At 35.0% G+C, this 25,342-nt stretch overlaps 1 protein-coding gene across 1 annotated transcript in view; it reads left to right on the forward strand.

Moving 5' to 3' along the window:
- The first annotated feature begins 892 nt into the window (after positions 1–892).
- Positions 893–25,342, forward strand: part of LOC137392177 (diacylglycerol kinase beta-like) — a 29,724-nt gene continuing 5,274 nt past the window's right edge. The window contains exons 1-14 of the mRNA XM_068078816.1: positions 893–1,014; positions 3,132–3,256; positions 4,979–5,052; positions 5,979–6,087; positions 6,877–7,065; positions 8,300–8,349; positions 10,634–10,708; positions 11,385–11,504; positions 13,330–13,447; positions 16,082–16,170; positions 19,299–19,409; positions 21,900–22,302; positions 23,072–23,325; positions 24,811–24,966. Of these exons, the coding sequence (XP_067934917.1) occupies positions 3,175–3,256; positions 4,979–5,052; positions 5,979–6,087; positions 6,877–7,065; positions 8,300–8,349; positions 10,634–10,708; positions 11,385–11,504; positions 13,330–13,447; positions 16,082–16,170; positions 19,299–19,409; positions 21,900–22,302; positions 23,072–23,325; positions 24,811–24,966 (1,830 nt within the window). The 5' untranslated portion in view covers positions 893–1,014; positions 3,132–3,174. The remainder of the gene's footprint in view (positions 1,015–3,131; positions 3,257–4,978; positions 5,053–5,978; positions 6,088–6,876; positions 7,066–8,299; positions 8,350–10,633; positions 10,709–11,384; positions 11,505–13,329; positions 13,448–16,081; positions 16,171–19,298; positions 19,410–21,899; positions 22,303–23,071; positions 23,326–24,810; positions 24,967–25,342) is intronic.

Consider the following 25,342-nt stretch of genomic DNA (forward strand, 5'->3'; position numbering starts at 1 on the left):
AAATCAATAATTCATGTAGTACTCACTATATATACGTTGTATATACGTGTTGTCTTGGCCACTTACACATCTGATCAAAACTTAGACCTTTGAATTATTAATAAGAATGGGATTAGGCGGGTGTTTAGTTAGTCACTACGAGCTGGCGGCCAGAGCATCCTCAAACTTTGTCTATCATTGATTTTTAAATCTTGCACAACGCATCAGGTTTACGCAGGAGAGAGACAATTAGTTGACTCACATTGGGCTGCTTATCCTGAGGGTTAGAAGTTGATTAAATACCTACAGGCTATGATAAGTAAATGATTTACAGAAATACTTATAAGATCACTACAAGAAACTTACAATATATGGCTATTAAAACAAAGTAAGTCTGAAGACATTTATATAATGTATATATGCAATGTTGTAAGCACCTAGAACTACAAATATTTACCTTCTATGTGTACTAGTACCCTCGCAGTTCGGTGTTCCGTGAGGGACTGTCAGGAGTGCCTATTAAGCGCAGAAAATAGGTATCTGCACACTTTGTCTAAAATCTTGGAAGAACAATGATTAGTGAAAGTGGTAGTGTGTGGTACCCCAAGGCCCAACATTGTGGGTGTGAATCCCATGCGATGCAATTTTGTTTCAACCTTCAGCCGTTGCTTCGAACAGATGGACGAACACAGCTCTTATTATAGTAAATATTTTATAAAAGCATTTGATAGGTCAAACAAATGTCCTGGTATTAGTTAGTCAACCAGCAAGTGAGAATGGTGTAAGTACAGAGATAAGAGTTTTATTACCAAAACACAAGCGTCTAATAGGTGCTACTATTCCTCTATGGTAATTACTCAGCCAATCATATGACTGACTCGTACACTTATAAATACTACATGCCTCATTATAGGACTGTAAGCACGCACACGAGCGTCAATAGTAAGACGGGCGCACTGAGTGTAGCACTTTGCCTTGCGCTCTTTTCTGTTGTCTTGCTTCTCGTACACTTCTACAGATATACCTGCCATGTTGGTAAGTGTTATATATCATTGTTGTTGCTTATTCTTTGGTGTTGGAGGCAGCATCTGCCTGGAAACATCATAAGATAGCAGGAACTGAGCAAGGTTGTGGTTGTCAAGTTGTTAAATACTTATAGTAATAAAACATTTCCGTATTATCTTTTATTATGTTGGACCAAATAGTTTTCGTATTTTTCAGCTCATTGTTAATCGGATAATAACAAATGCATTACAAAAGCTTAGTATAGTATATAAAAGGGTTTGGAAACATAATGTCTACTTGAAATCATTGAAAACTTTCTTAATTTGGCATCTGCTCCTTCTCATTCCCTTAATGTTCATCAGCATATCAGTAACATGATAGTCATGAACACATATACAGTATCTGTACCCTCAACTCATTTTTGTAATTTTCTTAGAAGTATACTTTTATTAGTGTTTACCAGGCTACAATAGGTATCATTGGTTTACCCTGTTTATCTCACTATTTCAAGTACTTCATAGATAAACAAGAACCATTGACACTTGCCGCCAGTGCTCTTTCTCTTATACACATCTTGAGAGTTAACATCATGCCATGTTTATCACTGTATAAGATGAATATTATTCATGTATTGCAAGATGAGTCGCTCGCAGCCAATAACTGTTGCATGTATTTCCTTTGCTGAATAATTTGTAGGTGCACAAAAAGTTTAGAGTAAATTAACATGAAAGTAAATTAGCATGACTTATGCTCACACAGACGTTTGACGCCTTTGGTCGCTAAAGGCTGGTTCACGCTATATCCCCGTATCTCGACATTAATGCCACAATACTTCGGTGATCGTCGATGATAACGATGTTCACACTATCACAAACCTATCCGCGTTTGCGTCAGGAAATACTCTGTGACGTAGTGTTCCCATTTCTCTTTTTAAAGTTTTGCGACGAAATCTTTGTTTTCGCATGCTGAAATCGAATACTAGTCCAGCAGCGACTATCATAAACGGATATGAATAGATCACGCTATCAGCGACTACGAATTACTATCGCCGAAATAGTTTACATTTGAAAGGCGGTCGTCGATGCGCGACGAAATATCGGGAAAGTTTGACAGCTGCAAACTTTCTCGACGTGTCTGCGTCGCTTCGTCGACGCCATCGGTTCACGGTTCACATAATCGATGATGAACGCCGAAAGGAAAACGGTGACAAATGGCGATATAGTGCGAACCAGCCTTATATGACGCAAAGATGGTGCATCACACAAGAATTTCGCTTCCTAACAGCGATACTGAATCGTTACAGAATGAGAGCGACACTGCTGTTTGCATGATGGCATTGCAGAGCCATATGAAGATGTGTCGCGATGCTATTGCTCTATGGAAACTTGGTAATAGTCTCCCTTGTGCTTACTGAGTAGTGCAAGGCAAATATCTATGTCTAGTTGTATTAACTCTGTTAATCTTCAATTCAACACAGTAAACAAATGTTCTATTGTGCTTTGAGGGATCGACTCATCTGATTATTTCCTACTCTCTCCTTGAATTCCTAAAGAATTTAAAGGCTGCTTCAAATATGAGGCAGCACACAGGAGGCAGCAAACATTCTTTCATGTCTCTAAACTGGTCGTGATGAGTTTGGTCTGGAAAAACTGCTTCTATTTGGGTGGAGCTAGTGTGATAATTACACCTTGACCCCTGCAAAAACAGCATATCACCCATAGAGTGTTAGTCATCATTGCGCGCACTGGAAGTGACTCAGTGAGAAGACAGGAAATAGCGAGAAATTTAAAGTCAGACCTGCAACATAGACTTATTTCAACACGGGCCATAGAGTGAACAGACAAAAACTATAAATTGTTCTACATAATATGATAAGAACAATGATAATTATAAAAATTTGCCCATGTTATACCAAGTTATGCACGTTTAAGCCAAAGGTATAGCATATTAGGTTAATAGATGTATTGTAGGTTTCTATGTTACTATGTAACTAAGGTTTCTATTGTTTCTACCTCCACGTGTAGCTGTGCTGCGTGTGGTGGTAGCTCGTCAGAGAGAATCGTGTAACTAAGACGTCTGGACCCTTAGACAGAATCATTTTGAGGAAATGAGTTCAGAGGAGTTACAATAAGGTGGTACTTTTTCAGGTGTGCTGAGTGAATTGAATTGAATTGGCTGGCTCCAGTAGAAATGTCGACAAATGTTAATCAAGACAAACGCTTCCACACTCTCAGCCCATCTGAGTTCTACACCCTCCAGGAATATGTGTCATGTAAGCCTAATATAATGCTCTCTTTGTTCCTAATCTTCATTACAGTCGTGAACTTTGAACTCGGCTGCCAGTTATCGGTTGACTTGTAGCATCGCTAAACTGGTGCACTAAATAATTTCAGTGAGCTATTACAGTAGAAAAAAAGTTAGGTTTTCTTAGAGATTTGGAGTGAACCCTTTATGCATCTGGTAAATTGTAGCTTTGAGAATATACATATGATTGTTGATATATAAAATTTTTGAATCAATTTTAAATAAAGTTGTATCACATGGTTAGTTGGCGCTCCACTACATTTGTATATACAAAATGCCATAAAATTATAATTACTCACAAGCTTTCAAAATAGAAAAACAGCCATGTGTTAAAAATGATTTCTTACAATGCCTTCCGAACAAACTTTGATTCTAATGCCTTTAGATGAACAGCAAATGTAGTCTGTCATGGATTATATCTTTATTTTAGCCCATTTTCAGGTCTCCAGTTTTGCAGCTGCTTCGCTTGCATGCCTTGATGCCTGCGTGTGCAGGGCTGGCCGTCTGCCTGCAGTGCACCGCCTACTCTCTCTCTATGCACTTGACACAATTAATATACCCACCGGAGTTCTTGCCACTTCCTATTCATTTGGCTAGTTAAACGATGGAGTTAGCTTTACACATTCAGTTATTTCAGAAAATATTGCATGATTTCTAAAGAATATTCTAACCAATCCCCGGAGAAACCTGTCGCTTGGCTGCCTATGCATTCGAGTCGCTGTCTCAGTCTATCTGAGGCATTGCGCAAGAAAGCTTCTACTTGAGCTTGGCTAACTTTGTCAACTAACTTTCTGTCCAATATTGAATGTATATCTTGTACAAATATTTACTCACTTTAAAGTATTCATTGCTAATTTCCTTTACACGCTTGTCTTGGTAATATTTGTGTAAAGAGTTCATAAACTAGTCTAGGCTGTCTGATATCTATCAGATGAATATCCTAGCATGTTTTAGGCGCAACCGATCATAGGTTTCTCAACCAGTTGCTGCCAACTACTGCCCACTTGATATGCTTTGAGAGTCAAGAGGCAATTTGTTTCCTTTAAGCTTTGCTTCTTTTGCATATATTCTTCATAAATGTTAATCATGGTCCATGCTGCCGCAAAGTTGCTGCCAAACTGTAGAGCTAGCAGTTGTTTTGCGCTAACTGATATTGGTACATGCAGCTTTTATGAATGCTTTTGGTAAAGTGTTGACAGATGCTTGTCACAGATGTTAGCCTCAGTTCTCGGTCACTGCTCCTGGTTTGAACATCTTTTGTTAGCTTTAGCTCAGCAGAAACATTGCCAATAAGGGGATGATAGACACCTTCACATCTTTCATCCTTGTCATAACTAATAGCCTCAGCTCTCAGTTACTGCGACTGATTTGAACTCCTCAAATCTTCTGCAAGCCTCAGCTCACCAAAAAAATTGCCAATAAGGCGATGTGATAGATGCTTTCATACCCATTATCCTTGTCTCAGCTGTTAGCCTTAGCTCTCACATTGCTACTATTGTTCTGGGCTCTTTTCAGTTACTAGTTTCAGTTCTCCAGGTTTGTTGCTAATCTTGGCTTCTCATCATGGCAGATGTTCTTAAATTCTGCTTGTTTTTTCAATGCAAATCTCATTTTGTTAGCCTCAGTACCCCAATATGAACATAAACCTCAGCTCCTTTTTCTATTGAAACTATTGAAATTTCTGTTACAGATACTAGAAAGAAGTTATCAGATGTTCTGGAAGAGTTTGAGAGAAGCGAGGCTGGATTATCCAACGCTGAAGAGGTAGTCAATAATCTGTCCTTGCCAAGCTGTGGCTGCCGAAATTCTGGTGGTGGCTACAGTTGATGTTTACAATAATATATTTAAAAACTCAAAATCAATTTATTAGTAAATGTTTATAAATTTTTAATTAATACAAATTTTAGACAGTATAGTGAATTTTAAAATGGCGCATGATATTAGTAAGGCCATTACTAAAGCACCCATTATGAGAGTAAATTTAATAGTTGTAAGCCAAATTGATAAATCACAGGCTATTTGGAGCTTGCATTATTATTTCATTGAGCTGGTTATACAATTAGTTAACCACTTGCCACTTGAAATATCCATTGTTTACAAATTTGCACCAGTTCTCACTTTCTTATATGACTCGAACAGTGTGATTCTCTTATCTGTTTCTTGCAAGAGAAAGTTTGTAAAGCTTGTCACAGTTGCCACAGTTGTCACAGTTGTCACAGCTGTCACAGTTGTTACAGTTGTCACAGTTGTCACAGTTGTCACAGTTGTTACAGTTGTTACAGTTGCCACAGTTGGCACAGTTGTCACAGTTGTTACAGTTGTCACAGTTGTTACAGTTGTCACAGTTGTCACAGTTGTCACAGTTGTTACAGTTGTTACAGTTGTCACAGTTGCCACAGTTGTCACAGTTGTCACAGCTGTCACAGTTGTTACAGTTGTCACAGTTGTTCCAGTTGTTACAGTTGTCACAGTTGTCACAGTTGCCACAGTTGTCACAGTTGTCACAGTTGTCACAGCTGTCACAGTTGTCACAGCTGTCACAGTTGTTACAGTTGTCACAGTTGTCACAGTTGTTACAGTTGTTACAGTTGCCACAGTTGCCAACCTGCAATAGCCAGTTTCTCAACATTCCCTATTACATTTTCTATAGCATTCACACGCTAGTTATGTGTTGCGTTTGTATGTTTTAGCCAATAAACTATGAGGGCTTCAAACAGTTCATTCGAGCATATTTTGATACGGATCTGCCTGCTCAGCTCTCTCAAGGGCTCTTCCTAGCCTTTGTTAAAGGCAATAAAGGTACCTACTGCAGACTGACCTCTGTCATTTGTCATAGAAGCTTCCGGTATCCCACCTTTTCAGTTTTTCTCTTAATTCTTTTCTTACCTTTTTTTTCCTCTTCTTTTTTCATTCATGTTTTGTTTTATTTGAGATATGAAACTTTCCATAAAAGAGATTACTAGATTGCAGCACTTTGAGTATGTCGCAATGTCCCAGAAAACCAACCGCGTAGCCGATGTTTTGTTGAATAAAAAATTGGTGAGCCTTAGAAGATAGGACATAGCCTGCCATGGTCATTGCTGTTAGCGAGCTGTAAACAGCAGCCGAAATGGCAGCAAATACAGCTAGCCGCAAGTTTGACATATATGTAGATAGCCTACCATGCTCACCGCATGTAATACTTTCCATGTCATTATCGCGACTATGATGTGATGAGACAGGCACATTGGCTTATTGCATAACCGCGCTACGATGTCTCCTTCTTAAAATAGCATCCATAGATGTGGTCTACTCGCTGGGATAACTAATTTCGCAGGTGATAAATTTCGCAAGGCTAATTTTGCTACTGTTGTCAGTCAATAAAAACCCGCTGAATAACGCTTGGCATACCGTACTTTTATCCAGGAGACATCTTACTCTGATCATTCTGCGCTCTCTCTAAGAATATTTGCAAAAAGCGTAAATTTTTGTGCCCAAAGATTTTTATTCATCCGCAAAGGAAGTTTCTCTGATTTTTAGTTTATGTATTGGAATTATACATTTGAATATATGCAACAAATATACATGTATGTCAGTGAAAATTTGAAGATGTAGTAGCTGGAGGAGTGCAAGCGCCTGAGCAGAGTACCAGACGTCATTCTATCACTTTCCACAAATCAAAGGAGTCATCCAAGGCTGTATCGGAAGCACTTCTTGCAACAGGCTCTATAATGATCAAAGACCTAGCGTGTTACATATCTCTCCTCGAGGCTGGTACCGTTGAGGAGAAGCTAGAATGTGAGCTTATTGCTTTTCTATTGCCATTTCTTAGTGCTTATCGCTTTTTAAAAATGCTTAGAACATTTTAATTTTAGCCTTGTGACTCCTGTCCATTTCCTGATAATTGTTGTTAAATAATGAATGTCTACTAGTGCTTAGTGCTCATTGCCCGATATTTAGTGCTAATTGTCTGATATTTAGTGCTTTTGCATGTAGTTCCCATTTAGTGATATTTAGTGCTTAGTGCTTATTGATTGATGTTTAGTGCATGGTTCTCATTGTGTGATAATTAGTGCTTAGTGCTCATTGCACGATATTTGATACCAAAGCTATTTGGTACTAATTCCTGTGACAGAGTGTTTGTATCCAATCATGCCTTTTAATGGCTCATTTTAGTGTATATTACTTAATTCCACCAAATATTAAGGTTTGTGGTTTGATCCCATTTGATGTCATAAGCCAGTTTTGGCCATCACAAGAATCGATTAACAGAATTTGCCAAATCCATAGTTTACTTATTTGAAACTGTACTGATTTTTACCCCAAAAAAAGGGAGAAGTGGTCCAACGTGGAACTTTGTTTATGAACTTCTTATATTTTGGTTCCTGGTTCAAGTAAATTTTAGCAAAAAGTGACCCCGGACTCGCTAAAGCTTTATTTCCACATAATGTCAAAGCCGGGGGGGGGGGGGGGGGGGTTGTCATAACCCCAGCTTTTTTCATAACTCTTTGTCTGTACAGTAGGAAGTCAACAGTAATTATCAAACAATCATCACTAAACTTCCATTACTAGGCACCAACAAATCAAATTTACACACTAAACAATACATGCGAAGCCCCAAACATGTAATAAGATAACAACATAATAACATAACAACAAGTAATAAGCCAAAATAACAGGGCAGTAAAATATTCAGCACAAAAACTTAATCACAGTCAAGAAACAAACAGTACTTACACAGTGGTTAGTAGGCCAACCTAAAGCACAGTGTAATGTATTTCTAATTGTGCCCCTTGTTCATAAATATGCCAAACTGAAACTAGAAACACTTAAATATGTTAATGCACAATAAATGCTACATGTGTAGATGTTTGACATACACTCTGAATACGTTTTGTGGGTTTTTGTGTAGTATAAGTTGATCTCTAAGAAAGGTCATGTGCAACCAGCATAGCCAGGCTATGCTATGCGGTGTCCTCTACCTCTGTATTTTATTAATAGATATCTTTTAAAAGCTCGCTGTCTATTTCAGTTACATTCAAGCTGTACGATTCAGATGACAACGGAGTACTTGACAGAGAGGTCAGTACCACATGACTCCATATGTACACTTGCATACGCTTCACTCTTGATCAATGATGACAGAATATAATTCGATGAATTGTTCGCTCTGTATCCTTTGTATTCTTTGTCACAATAAAATAAGCCTTTAGTTAGCCTATGATTCTATAAATAGGTTTGGATATAGCCCCCGATTCTATAAATAGGTTTGGATATAGCCCCCGATTCTATAAATAGGTTTGAATATAGCCCCCGATTCTATAAATAGGTTTGGATATAGCCCCCGATTCTATAAATACGTTTGGATATAGCCCCCGATTCTATAAATACGTTTGGATATAGCCCCCGATTCTATAAATACGTTTGGATATAGCCCCCGATTCTATAAATACGTTTGGATATAGCCCCCGATTCTATAAATACGTTTGGATATAGCCCCCGATTCTATAAATACGTTTGGATATAGCCCCCGATTCTATAAATACGTTTGGATATAGCCCCCGATTCTATAAATACGTTTGGATATAGCCCCCGATTCTATAAATACGTTTGGATATAGCCCCCGATTCTATAAATATGTTTGGATATAGCCCCCGATTCTATAAATACGTTTGGATATAGCCCCCGATTCTATAAATACGTTTGAATATAGCCCCCGATTCTATAAATACGTTTGGATATATATGGTTTATAAAATAAGCTCACTTGATTACTTTGATATTAAAATGAATTGGTATTGAGTGCCTATGTGTTCTGGCCTACTTTCATTTGTCGAATCAATATTTAATTTCGTGAAAATAAACGAGTAGCCTGAGCATATTTCCTGTCACGAACCAGCTGAGCATGTAGATTAGTAAGATATGATTTCAAACATAATAAATGCTGTTACACAATTAAAAATTCTTCTGCGATAAAGTAAACACAATTTTCAACAGCTGTAAAAAGTGGGTGTGTTGAAAAATATATACACATTGACGAACATAATTTTAAAAAATTGCGATAGACACCATTTCATTTATGAAGTTTGTTTGCATTTAATAGTTGTTTTATTACTTTCTTGGCAAATAATTTCTTTTCAAACAAAAACGTTTCTCGAATTTTGTGTTTTTCAAGTTTCGTTTCATGTTAAAATTGATCAATTTACAATTTTTAATACAAATTTAATTTTGTCATTTTATGCAAAACCGTGGGTTGCCAAAGCGTAGTAAATTTATAACCTGAGCACTGTTGATTTTTCGCTTTAAAATTGCTGCCATATCTTGCTTTCTAATTTCTAGTATCAAAAAACTATAGTTTATTTGGCAGCACCAAGTTGTGAAGCTGTTGAAGCTATGTTGAATCAATAACACCCAATAACTAGCCAGGAAGCCGTTCATGTACGAGTAGCCACATTCTCTATTTACTCCCACACATAACATTATGAATGTTGTCTGTACTCTTCATTGATAATTTCTCTGTAAATTAACCAAGTAAAAAGCTGTTTGTAATATCTTCAGCATTACAATGATTAGAAGTAATGGTTTTTCGTGATTGGGAAAGCTGGGCTGAGTGCCTGATTCGCCTCTCCTCACACCCTTAACAAACCTATAGCAATTAGGAGCTAATTGGCAGTAACAGGAGGTTCAGTGCGTAGCTGTACTTACACCGCATCCTACTAGATTATTCTAATTGCAAGTACACAAGCTAATGTCATGCACTGGTATTTGCCTTATTTATTAGTAAGCATTGTTTCGGCAATCAAGTATATGTTCTTTAGGACTAACGGTGTTTTCGGCCAAAAATCGGTATAATGTGTAGGTTTACAATTTTAGCAGATTGCAAAACCTCTTAAACTTATCTAAGAAAAAAATGTTTTCACTATACTTTTTTTGTTGCACAACCAGTCTAATCATTAGCTATTATGTTTTTGGTAAGGTTTCACTCTATTGTAAAAGAGCAACTGAAAAAAGTTGATCTGCAGTGTGTTGCATATATTATAATACACCTTTTACTCCTTATACATGCCATACCCGCTATAAAAGTTAACAAGTTTTAAAAATTAACATGCTGTTTAACTAACACTCTATGTATGTTATGCATAGTATACATATGACTACTGTTATACATGTTAACAAGTTATACAAATCAACATGTTATACCAAATAACACGTTATACAAATTAAAAGTTATACACACTGTTCCCTAAGTTGAGTTGCCTACCAACAAGTATGCTGATCTATCCCATGGCTACAGTTTTTCTTGCACTTTTGTTTTCCTTTTAACTCTTGGTTAGATAAAAACTTGCTATAGTTTTCATATTTTCTAGGAAGTGGATCATATTATTAACCAGATGATGAGTGTGGCCAAGTACCTCGGATGGGATGTCTCAGAGCTTCACCCCGTATGTTTGCACATCATACATTAGCTTTCTTTACAACTATAATCTTATACATTCTGGCATGAATAAATATGTACATAGTTTATTTCATTAACTCTCCTCGAATTGATCATTGATCATTCTTACGTCGCTGAGAGCTATATACGACCTTATCTAGCCTTGCTCTTAGTTTTATGTAATCTCAACTAAGTGTAATGGCTGGTTTGCATTCTACCGCCGTATGTCGGCGTTCATCCCATGATGCATTAGTCATCGTTTGTGATAGCATTGTCAGACTACCACAAAGCCATCCGCGTTTACATCAGTGAATAGTCCGTGACACAGTGTTCTCATTACAAAATGCAGTTGCTGAAACGATGGAATACTTAATCATTAAGGGAATTGACAGCCATCATCGACAGCCAATCAGCCGATCATCGACCGCCAATCGCCATTACTGAAGTAATGCACACTGCCCAGACGGTCAAGGTCAAGGATGCTCGGTGAAATATTGAGAAAGTTTGACAGCTGCAATGTTTTTCGACATATTTGGGTTGTCTCGGTGATGTCATCGGTTTACGGTGCACATAGTTGAGGAGTAATCACCGGAAAGACAACTCCGACATGCAGTGCGAACTGGGCTTTAAATGTTATGCTGACCTCTGACCTTTAACCCTTTTTTGGTTGATTTCTCTGACAGATCTTAACAGATATGATGCAAGAGTTAGACTATGATTCCGATGGAATGGTCACATTTGATGAATGGAAGAGAGGAGGTCTTACTAACGTCCCCTTATTGGTCCTTCTAGGACTTGACAAGGTAGGTTATGTCAGTACTATGGATACGCAGTACGTTTTGGATGAGCTTCAAGGCAGTATTTGGTGATACAGGTTCAAACCCTGGTGACACCCAGCTTTGAGATAGTGTCTTTTTTGGCTCCAAACACCCAACGACAATGGAGCTCACACTGCTCACAGTTTTCCATGAGCAATCGTAGATCATATTCACAAAGTTTAGATTTAAATGAAGGTTGCCTCTTCAAGTGACTCGTCTCGTGCTCATAAAAATTTTTTTACCAGCCTATCAGATGGCAAGCGGGTAGCATCATACGAATTTGACATTTTGCCCACAATTTCTGTTTTGTGGTGACCATTTTAATAGTCTGTATTTTATGCAGAATTTTGATTTTTATCAACTACACGTGTCAGCAATAGATGCAGAGCTTTGGGTATCTTTGATGATCTTTGCAAAGAAAACTTTTTATTCACAGTTCTTGTGACATAGATGATTAATATACATTTTCTAGTTCGCATATGTCTGTTGTTATATATTACTGACTAGCTGTTTCTAGTTCACATATGTTCGTTGTTATATATTACTGACTTGCTGTCTCTAGTTCACATATGTCCGTTGTTATATATTACTGACTTGCTGTTTCTAGTTCACATATGTTCGTTGTTATATATTACTGACTTGTTGTCTCTAGTTCACATATGTTCGTTGTTATATATTACTGACTTGCTGTTTCTAGTTCACATATGTTCGTTGTTATATATTACTGACTTGCTGTTTCTAGTTCACATATGTTCGTTGTTATATATTACTGACTTGTTGTCTCTAGTTCACATATGTCTGTTGTTATATATTACTGACTTGCTGTCTCTAGTTCACATATGTCTGTTGTTATATATTACTGACTTGCTGTCTCTAGTTCACATATGTCTGTTGTTATATATTACTGACTTGCTGTCTCTAGTTCACATATGTTCGTTGTTATATATTACTGACTTGTTGTCTCTAGTTCACATATGTCTGTTGTTATATATTACTGACTTGCTGTCTCTAGTTCACATATGTTCGTTGTTATATATTACTGACTTGCTGTTTCTAGTTCACATATGTTCGTTGTTATATATTACTGACTTGCTGTTTCTAGTTCACATATGTTCGTTGTTATATATTACTGACTTGTTGTCTCTAGTTCACATATGTCTGTTGTTATATATTACTGACTTGCTGTCTCTAGTTCACATATGTCCGTTGTTATATATTACTGACTTGCTGTTTCTAGTTCACATATGTTCGTTGTTATATATTACTGACTTGTTGTCTCTAGTTCACATATGTCTGTTGTTATATATTACTGACTTGCTGTCTCTAGTTCACATATGTCCGTTGTTATATATTACTGACTTGCTGTTTCTAGTTCACATATGTTCGTTGTTATATATTACTGACTTGTTGTCTCTAGTTCACATATGTCTGTTGTTATATATTACTGACTTGCTGTCTCTAGTTCACATATGTCTGTTGTTATATATTACTGACTTGCTGTCTCTAGTTCACATATGTCTGTTGTTATATATTACTGACTTGCTGTCTCTTTTATTCATTCACTTAGTCATTTATGTTTTCTTTCATTGGTTGATAGATTGATTCATTTATTATCCCCTCTTTTATTCATTTATTCATTCATCCATTTATTTATTCATTTATTCAGTCATTCTCTCATTGATTAATTGATTAATCCGTTCGTCCAGTTGTTTGTTCGTTCATGCGTTTTTCGATTCACTCATTCATTTATTCTTTTATTCATTCATTCATAGATAAAAATCACCACATATTTGTTATTATCTATTAATAGAACGTGCAGGATGACGGCAGTCATGTGTGGCGTTTGAAACATTTCAACAAGCGTGCTTATTGTAACTTGTGCCGTAACCTGCTGGTCGGTTTTGGTAAACAAGGTTTATCGTGTAAATGTGAGTATATTTAACAATCTCTCACTCCTTGCAGTTTTACTGCTGCAGTAAATATTTGCTGCAGTAAATACTTGCTGCAGTAAATACTTGCTGCAGGGAATCAATACTTACTCTGCAAATTTGTGATGTAACAGCTTTTAAATCAGTATGAGTCATTCAAATCAACTGAAATAGCATTATATTGAGGTTACATTAAGGTCACGTCACTGATGCATGCATGCCATGCCTGCCAATTATTATCTTTTCATTTCCTTAAGCGCAAGTGATGTTACATCACTTCTTTCTTTATGTAAGAAATCAGTCGAGAAACACCAACACGGTCTTCTCGGTCTTCTCGGTAACAATAAAGTTACCGAGAAGACCTCAAACTTAAACTAAGCGGTGTGGTGTGAAGCATTTGGATAAATTATATAAGTATTTGACTTTTGTTCAATCTGTAACATCTAAACGCAAAAAATGCTCCCCATAAATGAATAGTGTGAAGTATCATATCTAGTATACTCAGTCACATATATGAATATACTTATTTATATACTTATATACTTATAAAATAATATACACCTACATGTATATACACATAATTTTAACGAAAAAATAAGATAATGTTGTCAGATTTATATAGCAAAAGATATTTTTTAATTACAGTTTGTATTGCTTAGTGTTAAGTGTATGCTTTTTTACACAAATACATAAACAAATAAAAAATATCTGTATTCTCATTACAATAACGAATAGCAAATAATAAACTGATTAACTTGTCAAAATATATTCAAACGCAAATTATATTTTAATTACGACAGGCTCAGACTGAGATGAGTTTTGGGAAACCACATTTAGGACATTGAATAGGCTGTTAAGTATAGATATACAGACAATCATATTACACTATACGGTATATGGTTGCTACTCAGAGTTATTGGCTTTCTGATAAGATAAAATAGATGTATGTCAGCGTTATTTCTACGTTTGTTAAGATCTAAACTTGAGATGAACTCTGAGATGAATTCTGAAACATGCTGTTTGTAAACACTGTCAGCAGTGATAGTACTAAGGCCAAGTTTGTAAATACTGTCAGCAGTGATAGTACTAAAGCTAAGAATGTAGATTACATACATGCATCTTGTTGCGCTGCAGGCAGTCAGTCAACAAAACTGAGCATTCTCATATACTTAAAATGATTACAATAATTACCCAAGTAGTATTTTGCTCTTATTAGTACCAGCACTTTTATCATAGCTGATACTTAATTACACCTAAGACAAAGCCTCTGCTCAGCTCACATGTTTTGACATGACGGGGCTGGTAGGTATATTACCCAGGATAGTCTGGGCTCACAGTAATGCACTGAGTTGTAGGTAAGGGTGTGCATGTAGATTAGAACCATTTTAAAGACCTAATTGTGAAAGCTTCACTCATTGTCAAGTTGAATCAATAGTGTTGTTTAGTATCTCTAGCTACATGTGCAGCCTAAACAGCAGACTATACAGCTACGGTATGCTGTACAGTCTACACTGTATACTCTACAGTGTTTACAGTATACTGCACAGTCTGTAAAATATACCATACAGTATCACTTATTTAGAGAAACTTGAAACAATGAGGCAGTTAGATAATCATACAAACAGACAAACAGACAGACATGCAAACAGACAGGCATGCAGATAGATAGACAAACATACAAATAGACAAACAAATGGGCAGATAAACAAGCGGACACACAGACAGACTGACATGCAAACCGACAAACGGACAGACATATAAATGGTACATAGATAGACAAACAGATTGACAAACAGACATACAGACATACAGACATACAGACATACAGAGTTGTAATGATTTTACTTGAAGTATCCATTCAAACTCAGGATCAGCAGATGTCAATCACAAATGGTCTAACTGCAATTTAGTTAAATACTTCATCAATTTGCAAAACCCTGATTAGCAGCTTGAAAGCATTAGACCAGAATAATTTTTAAACTGTAATTAGACCGAGCCTATATTAAATGTTTTTGCTAAGGCAGGTGTAAATGGGTGTGAATGGGTAGTAGTGTCTGCTATTATGTAAAATGCATGCAACTTAGCTGTACTTACAGGTGTGAATGTGTATATTATCCTCACACAACGATTCAGCTTGAGGAGTTCTTTATATAAACAATGCTTGGCAATATTGAATAATTGTGTCCAAAACCAATTCTCAAGAATTCTTAAAACATTGATACAATTAATACTCCACACTTACAATTTGATCAAAATTCTTTTTTCAGAAATAGACTTCAAAAGGTTCTTTATTTAAAAATCAGTATTTTCAGAGTTCTGTATTTTTTCTCGTAATTTTCATTTTAATATTTTAGGTGTGCAAAGCTTAATACAACATGCAGCTCTTAGTTTACATTTCTGTTATTATTATTATTACTGTTAGCTTTATTATTATTACTATTATCACTATAATGATCATATTATATTATGATCATATTATATTATTACTATAATAATCATAATAATAATTATTATTATGGTCATTACTATTATTGTTATCATCTAAACTATTCAAATCACTTTGTTTGCCTTCTCCAAACAAGTCGTCTTGTTTGGAGAAGGCAACTCCTGATAAACATTTTGTTGCTTTTGTAGTTTGTAAATATACTGTACATGAGAGGTGTGCCGGCAGTGCTCCAGCATCCTGTATATCAACATACACAAAAACCAGAAAAACATCTGCAGTAAGTGAACTAGTATTTTTACCATGTTTAAGACTCGCTAAAGTAGAAATACTGAGTGAAACCTTTTGGAAAAAATTGGTTTTGATTCGTTGATGTTTTAATTCTTTGGTGAATCTTATTATCTCAGGCTTGACTAGTACAAACTTTACATAAAACCTGATGTCATTGCATATTTGACTAGCGCAATAGGTTGAGGGCTAGTGCTTTCTACAGAATATATGAACTATATTAGTCTAAGGTTTATCTAGTGTATATCTATCACTTTCCCTGATTCTGTGTTTCCATTCATGAAGTAACAATAAAAAAATTCTATTAATTATTTCTCCGTTTATTTTTTACATGTGATTTGGTTTTTTACACATTTATATACTTGGTATATTTTATTGCTACATGTAAATACCTACAATATTTATTATATAGTTGTAGCAGGTTTTTGGGTGGTGAAATAAGCTATTAAATTATTGTGTAATTTTAAAGGAGTGCTTCAACTCAAAGGCTGTAATATCTGAAGTATGCATCAGCTTGAATTGAAGAGAACAGCATTTCATTCTAACTGTTGAGACTAGATCCACAATTCACTTTAGAAACTTCTGGAGCATTCATGTTTGTTTTTTGCATTTGCCGATACTTATAACATAACCTTGTTAGCGCTTTACACTCGCCCATCTTTTATTATTTTTGTGAGGCTCACTAGCTGCTCACTTCACTTGCCAAGCAAACACTGGATAAGTTTATATAATTTATTTCAAACAGAGGCAGGTTAATAAAACTGAGGTAAGTATGTCTCTGTGTTGTGATCGAGTACAATTATCCTATAAGTCAAGCGTTATTACCATTATAGCACCTGCATGTCATGTCATAGGCAACTGTGTGTTTTCAACATACTGTGAGCTCATGATATTCTATACTCTTAGAAGTTATCTTTCTTGATGTTGAATGTTATGGCTCTAATCGTTGTTGAAAACCACAAAAAAGTGTAAAATTAGCTTGAATTGCCGGAGAAAGACAACTTTGAAAGAATTTTTTTGTAACAGGAACGAATTAGAATAAGATACTCCGTAAATAGCGTATTATAGTTTTTGTGTTAAAATAGAAAATAAAATATTGCGTTTTTAAAACGCAAGTTTTTAGATCTGAGATCAGCAAATCGTAGCCTGATCACACAAAGAACTTAAATGGTTTAAGCTGAAAATAACCAATTTCAGAGAAGTGTGATGTTAATTGCTAGCTGATTAACCTCTGGTACTCCGAACTCTGGTAGAAAACTAGTCTAGTTATGCTTAGCCCATAGATATACCGGTAGTAAAACCTAGATATTCAAATAATCAAAATAAGTGAGGCCTATAAATAGCATGACGCAACATCATGGTGATGTGTAAAGTGAATCAGCTGATCTAGGAATTCCTATTGATTTAATACTAAAACCTGCACAATTATTCCATAGTTTGTTCATCTGAGACTGCATATTTTATTGAAAATATGTAAAACTGACATTGGATGAGAAAGGCAAGAATCTTACACACATGGTAATGGATAATACCAATGATTTAGAAGCTTCTATATCATTGATAATACAAAGAGTGACCAAATAGAAATTAAACTAATAACAAACTAATGAATCAAGTGAGATTTGGAAGCAGTTACGCTAGACCACTGTATTAAACACCCTATAGACATGACTGAAAATAACTAGACGAGATAGTTTTTGTCTAAGGTTGGTTGAACTAGATTCCTGCTTTGAAGTGGCATAGTGTATTCTGATTTTAATATAGCGATTTACTATAGTTTTGAGTAGATTGGTGGCATGCACTGTGCATGTAAAACCTTGATTGAGGTTATGTAATAAGACATATGTAATTGTCTGTGATGTTACTTGTTTAAAAACTCTGTGTGGGATACCATAGCTCTCCATGAGTGAACGTAAGCACTTTTCTGCAGCAATACATATTCGGCCTATCAATGGTGTCACAAATCCTCCTCCGTTTTTAACTGAGATTAGGGTTATGTCATCACTACTTCTACTTCCCACTACTTCTACATCGGTCAAGAACTTGATACAGTCATCACATCTCAGTTAGAAAAAATTCCTCATCACTGAACTCCTCAGCTGCACCTTCCTCAGCTTTTGTCTCTTCCTTCTTCTTTCTAGCCAGAGAATGTAGCAGGAGTTAGCCAGTTTTTTCAGCCCTGCTCACATCCAGATCAATACAATTGGCATTGGGACTTGGTGTGATATCTGCTTTTATGATTAGTGCTCAAAGTGCAGATCTAAAGCACTGCATATTCGAGTTATTGTTATAGCCACCCTTCGATCGTATCGTGGAAAACGGAGTCTCAATGTGATCCTGGTTGATCTTAAAGGTTAGGAAGTAGTTGATGTAAGGGTAGTTGCTGAAAAAATATTGAGCAATGCCATGTACAGACTTAGCCCCTGACTTAAAACCAATGATGAAGGTTTTCCTATAGTTTTCCACTAGCAGCTTTCCGCTTGGCATCTTTAATTGGCATAGATAGCTTATGATATTGTTGAAAACTTCTTGTTTTGAGTTGAAGTTCTGTCTTGTTATGGGCAATTCAGGATACACCTGGGTGTTGTAGTTTTCTCTGATGACATTTCACTAAGAATTTGGTCTTATTGTTACGTTTATGGCTCAAAAACTAGTATGACAAGCATGCTTTCACTACTAAACTCATTGCTCAATTGAAGGCTCTGATGCCGTGATGCACATCACTGCGACATTGTGAAAACAACAGCCAATTATATGCCTCACTTTTGCTCCATTGTAATGATAGCTATTCGTCAATCTAGGGTTTAATATATCTATGGCTTAGCCAATACAAAACAGATCCACATTATGTTTATATGCTCTCTGTCTAGCATCCAGCTGTATCATTGTGAGACGCAATTAGTCTCATTATTAAATTTAAATATGAAGAATAAGCACAAGCAAGCTTTTATATATGCTTTTTTTACCCCCACACGCATTTTAACCTCATCTATAAATATTGACACACTTCTTGTTTGCATGTACTGCGAGTAATGTGAATACATTGTTGGAGTTGTCTACTCTAGCATAGCTTAGTAAGACCCTTGAAATGTAAGACAGTTCAATGTTTATTACATACAGCCAATGCTGCATCATTGGGTAGAGGGCAACTGTGCTGGAAAGTGTGGCAAGTGCAAAAAGAACATACAGAGCGGAATGTCTGGAGCACACTGCAGATGGTGTCAGGTGAATGTGAGTATTCTTTTGGTAAATGCTGAGTTATAATGGAATCAATTAGCCTGACTACTAGATGACGGTTAGATGATTACGCAGTGTGGTATGCTATGCCATGCAAGCTTTTATAAAGTCACAGACTAATTTAAAATCTCTATTTCCGTCTTGAAGCATTTGATATACTCCTACTCTACCAGGTCATAATAGAATTTGAAAAATACATGTAGTTATTCAATCTCTTTGCTTATCAATGTGTGATACACTAGTTTAAAATTACGTGAGAGGTGCAGCCAAGTCTCTGCTTATTTTGCTTTAACATGTAAACCTTCCAATTTGCGGAGTAAAATTCTGATAAACCATTTACTCTACTTCCAAAGTAACATTTAGTACATACATGTATATGCCTTTTAACAGTTTTCAAAGTATTATAATTCTGTAACCAAAGGTGAGAAGGTTAGATAAAAATTAAAAAATAGAAAGTTTATAAAATAATAAAAATTTATAAGATGAATTAGTCAAAGCGCCACCTGGTGTAAAGTGGAGTAAGTTATGCAAAGTGTCTCTAACACTCCCTCAACCTTTGAGTCTATGTCACTCATATTTCTCTAAGATGAAGTAACAATAAAAATAATATTTCAGTATTTATTGCTTTAGTTTTTCTTTACACGTGATATAGGTAGCTTTTTTACATATTTTATACACTGTGTCTGTTTTAATGCTATATGTAACTCTCTGCAGTAGTCATTGGATAGTTATAATAGGTTTGTGGGCTGTCAAATAAGCTAGCAATTTATAGTGTAAAATGACTATACTACGGTATTACTATATGAAGCAGTATTCAGCTTTTGCTAGTGAAAAACTAATAATAACCTTTACTATAACAATAATAATGCCTGTCCGTTTGTCCGAAGTCAGAGTTAAAGGTTAGAATGAAATATTGCTTTCAACGATAGTCCAACTCATGACATTATGCTTGCACTGTACCACTCTAACACCTGTGCTAATCGATGCCTTCTGGCACTTCAGAATTATTGTGAAGCTATTTATTCTCTATGCTTTATCACACACCTGATAATCTCTCAAAGCACACTAAACTGATAACGTACACTAAACTGATAACGTAAACTAAGCTGATAATGCACACCAAACTGATAACGTACACTGAACTGATAACGAACACTAAACCGCTAACATGCAGTATAGAATAACAATAAACTCTGTTCACAGACTGTAGGAATGGGCCATTCAAATAAATGATTTGCTTTTAAAGTTCAGTTCATTTCATTGTTTTTTGGCAGCTGTCATCTATTGTGTTTTATTTTAAAATCAATAAAAATTATATTGGGTGCCTTTTTTGATCAGATTGATGCTGTTTTTAATTTTTTGCCTTATTAACTATGAAATACTATTACGAATAGTAATGTGGCAGTTGGATCAATATATACTTGCTAATTCTGTAAAGTTCTGATTAAACAAGCAGTCCCTGCGGCAGGCAAAAAAAGTGAAATCGCATGTTGGTACTAAAGCTAAGGCAGAAAACTTAACATCTTTTAGGTGCACTCAGTTTAAAATACAGAAATGCAACGTAAAATTATTTGTTGTGCCAAACCTAGTACAACTTTCTACTTTATACTTGAAATACACTTTAATATATGAAGTTAATTTGTTTTTCTATAAAACTGGATATATGCTAAAGCAACTGTTTTCATATACACTGTATTTCAGTTATTCCATTAAAATATGGAGCTCGTTTAACTTGAACTATGCATATTTTCAATCAACATAATTTATTTATATTTTTAAATTTAACGTTTTAAAATTTGATCTTTATTTAACTTGTTCAGACATTTTCACTCATTTTAGGTAATTTTTTTACATCACTTTGACTTTCCTTCTAACGATAACTACTGGACAGCTTTGTAGATTTTCAAAGAATTGATTTATACCATTTTTGTATGAATTCCTTCAATCATTTTAAGGAGACCATCTTTTTTAATGTTCTATCATAACTACCACCTACACTAGCCTTCTCGGGGCGCCTGATTTTACTATAAAAGAAAGATAAGGAGCCCTGTTTAATAATATTCAACATTGTAGAACTAAACTATGGTAAGGAAAGCTGTGTATATGTGTGATGACTTACAAAACTGTATTGAAAACTACGTTATAGAGTCAACTATCTGCTTACATGTTATGGAAAATTTAAAATAATTTTTTCATGAGAGTGATTGTTAGTCAAGGTTCAACTGTATCTCAACAAGGAGAAACATACAAAATAAAATATATACATATAAAATTGTATACGGCATACCTTTTTATCAATGAGAACGGTTCATAGTTTGGGGCAGAACACCTGTTTTTTGTATAATGACTAACGTTGGCTGAGCTTTGTTACACAATCAAGAATAAACATTTAGTATTTAATTATTTTTATCTGGGAAATTTAGACAAAAGCATAAAGCTGGGTAGTTTTTTAGAAGTTGTTTTCTCATCATCTGAATATTGTAGTTGCACTCGGACTGCTGCCAATCATATACTCTTGTATGTGACCTTGGAGTGCTAAAAGAACATATTGTTCCGCCAACTTGCATCAGCCCAACTGTCCTTGACCGACATGGCAGGCTTTCTCGTCAAAACTCAACAGTATCAATGGCTGGTATGAACTGCTCTCTCCAAATACTACAGCCTGACACCATAGTCCCACTCGTTGTTTTTATTAACCCAAAAAGCGGGGGCAAGCAAGGATCTCGTCTACTTCGTAAATTCCAATACTTACTGAATCCACGACAAGTTTTCAACATGATACAGGAAGGAGAACCTGCGCACGGTTTGAAGCAGTTTCTTGATGTCAGCTGCAGGATAATGGTGGCTGGAGGAGATGGAACCGTTGGCTGGCTGTTAGATGCTATGGGTGAGTCTTTCATTGCAGTTCTATCATAGCTTTCGAGTAGGCTAATAGGCTATAGATCGTAGAAAGAAAAATGTTCACTTCAAAAAACAAGTCTGCTATATAATTAACTCATTTGTTATCTGTAACAACAACAATGTTATAATAATAATAATAATCTAATATAATAATATATGATATAATATATACAATATGTATAATATATAACACATAATAATACATAATATTTACTATAATATATATTTACTTATTATATAATATATATTCTGATGTATAATATATATTATTATATTATTAATTATAATAATATATTATTATATTATTAATTATAATAATATATATTATTATATAATATATATGTTATATATATTTAATTATTATATAATATATATTCTGATATATAATATATATGATTATATTATTAATTATATATAATCATATAATAATATGTTTTCTATTTAATTCTACAACAAGATCCATAAAATAGCGTATCAAGAGTAGCCTATTGTTTTTAACTGAGTTTGCTATACACCTTTGCATATACACTAATACAGGTTGCCAACCTGAATTAGTAAATTCAAGGCTACTCTTATTACGAGGTTTGTCACAAAGAATTCTGTAATCAACATAGTGAACTAATGTCCAAAGATTAAAAACATTTTTATGCACATTGAAAGGTTATCATTAAAAATAAGTTTGGATCCCTGATACCATGCCACAATAAAACTCTTTAAAAACTACTGTTTATTACATATTCATATTTCTTACACAGACAAGCTTGGCACGATCAAAAGACCGCCAGTAGTCGTACTGCCTTTAGGAACAGGCAATGATTTAGCCCGCTGCCTTAGGTGGGGTGGTGGCTATGAAGGTGAGAATATCATAAAGATCTTAAAGAGAGTAAGTCAAGGCCACACAGTGATGCTCGACCGCTGGCAGATAGAGTTTAGTGGCGACCGTGACGCAATGGAGGAAGGCGACCCTGTACCGTGTAACATCGTCAATAACTACTTCAGCATCGGAGTCGTAAGTTTCAGCCATGCAGGCCGCGTTATACATCACTTGCTGTTCTGATTTTCCATTACAATACTTTCATTTCATTTATCTTCGATAATGTTTGCTATTGACTGCATGATAACTTTCAGACTATCATTTAGAAACTATGATGGCAGCCAGCCATTTATCTACAATCACTTCACATTGGTTATTACTTTACAGCAAACTTATAAGTAAATTTTCTTTGATGATCTCTCTCATAGTACGGCTATAATAAATTGTTAAGCGCCAAAACTGTAGATCTAGAGAGATATGCATTTAGCATCTATTTCTGACAAGTCCATGTTGGTATCTGACAATCGCCTTGTCTGAAAGGTACATTGCCTGACAGGTATATTGTCTGAAAGGCACATTGACTGACAGATACATTGCCTGACAGGTATTTTGTCTGACAGATACATTGGCTGGCAGGTACATTGTCAAGCAAGTAAATTGTCTAAACAGTCCTTTAGCTGACAGATTCATTTTTTGGCAGTTTGCTTGTCTCGCAGGTCCATCATTAAATAGCTTTGTTGTTTGGCATGTCTGTTGTCTTCTGGTCTAGTAACTAGCAGGTTTTGTAGATGACAAGGTTTGTTTCTGTTATGTTTTGAATTGGTTAGAGTCTGTAAAAATAATTGAAGCTTCCTTGTTTAGTTAATAACATACTAATTACATCGTCAAACTGTTTAAACTATTTTTTGGCAAGAACAACTAACATGCCAATGACAATACAACAGATAGTCATACACAGTTTATCATTGCTTTTATTCTAAGCATCTACTAAAATAGTATAACATAAAATAAGTAAGTGCAATCACTTAATGTATTATAAAAATAATGTATGTAATTAATATTGTATTATATAATATATATATATATAATATTACTTGTATTTTAAAATAATATTTAACTAAAATTTTTATGTGATAGTTAGATGATCAACAAGCTGAGTTGAGGAGAATATCATTAAAGCAATATTTAGTTCAGCAATAGATAGTCTCGCTGTAGTAAAACAGTCTGATTTCACATTCTGTATGATAAGTAGATGTTACATGTAACGTGGAAAAATATTCATGTATGTATGTATTTATCAGAATGAACAAAGTATAAAATAATAGTCCAGTGAATTTTAGATGGTGTATGGCTAATTGCCCACGTGTGTATGTATGGTGTGTATGAGGAGCATATATTTGTCAGGATGATGCACTTATCAGGATAATGTACATATTTGCCAGTATGATGTACTTGTCAAGATCATATATTTATTAGGATCATATATTTATCAAAAAAACGTATTTATCATGATCATGTATTCATCAGGATTATGTATTTATCAGGATCATGTATTTATCAGAATTATGTATTTATCAGGATCATGTATTCATCAGGATCATGTATTTATCAGGATCATGTATTTATCAGGTTCATGTATTTATCAGGATCATGTATTTACCAGGATCATGTATTTATCAGGATGCTCAAGTAGCACACAGATTCCATGCAATGAGAGAAAAACATCCAGAGAAGTTTAGTAGCAGAATGAGAAACAAACTTTGGTATCTGGAATTTTGTGCATCTGAAACATTTGCTGCTTCCTGTCGAAACCTACATGAGAACATTGATGTTATGGTAAGTCTTTGAATTAGGGGGTTGTGTAATAGAAGAACTGGCTGAGAGATTAGAAAGTATGTGTAAGAGAGTTTAAAAATATGCATACAAACTCATCCTACAAAAAATTGGTTAGCTGTTAGTTGGTTTTGTTGATAATGTAAATGATTTGTAATGCTTGAAATATACTAACACAAATAGTGATAAAACTTATATTACAATTTTATATTAGTGTTAATAATACTAATACTGTTTACTAAAGCTGCAAATTTATAAAAAAAATTCTAAATTAAATAAAAATAACAACTAAGTTTAAAGGCTCAGCTGTATGAGAAATTATAAGAGTAAAATGTAAGTAATTATTGTTACACACTACCAGGTCAATATTTTTGGTTAT

Source organism: Watersipora subatra, chromosome 3, assembly GCF_963576615.1.
Source record: "Watersipora subatra chromosome 3, tzWatSuba1.1, whole genome shotgun sequence".
Classification (NCBI taxonomy): domain Eukaryota; kingdom Metazoa; phylum Bryozoa; class Gymnolaemata; order Cheilostomatida; family Watersiporidae; genus Watersipora; species Watersipora subatra.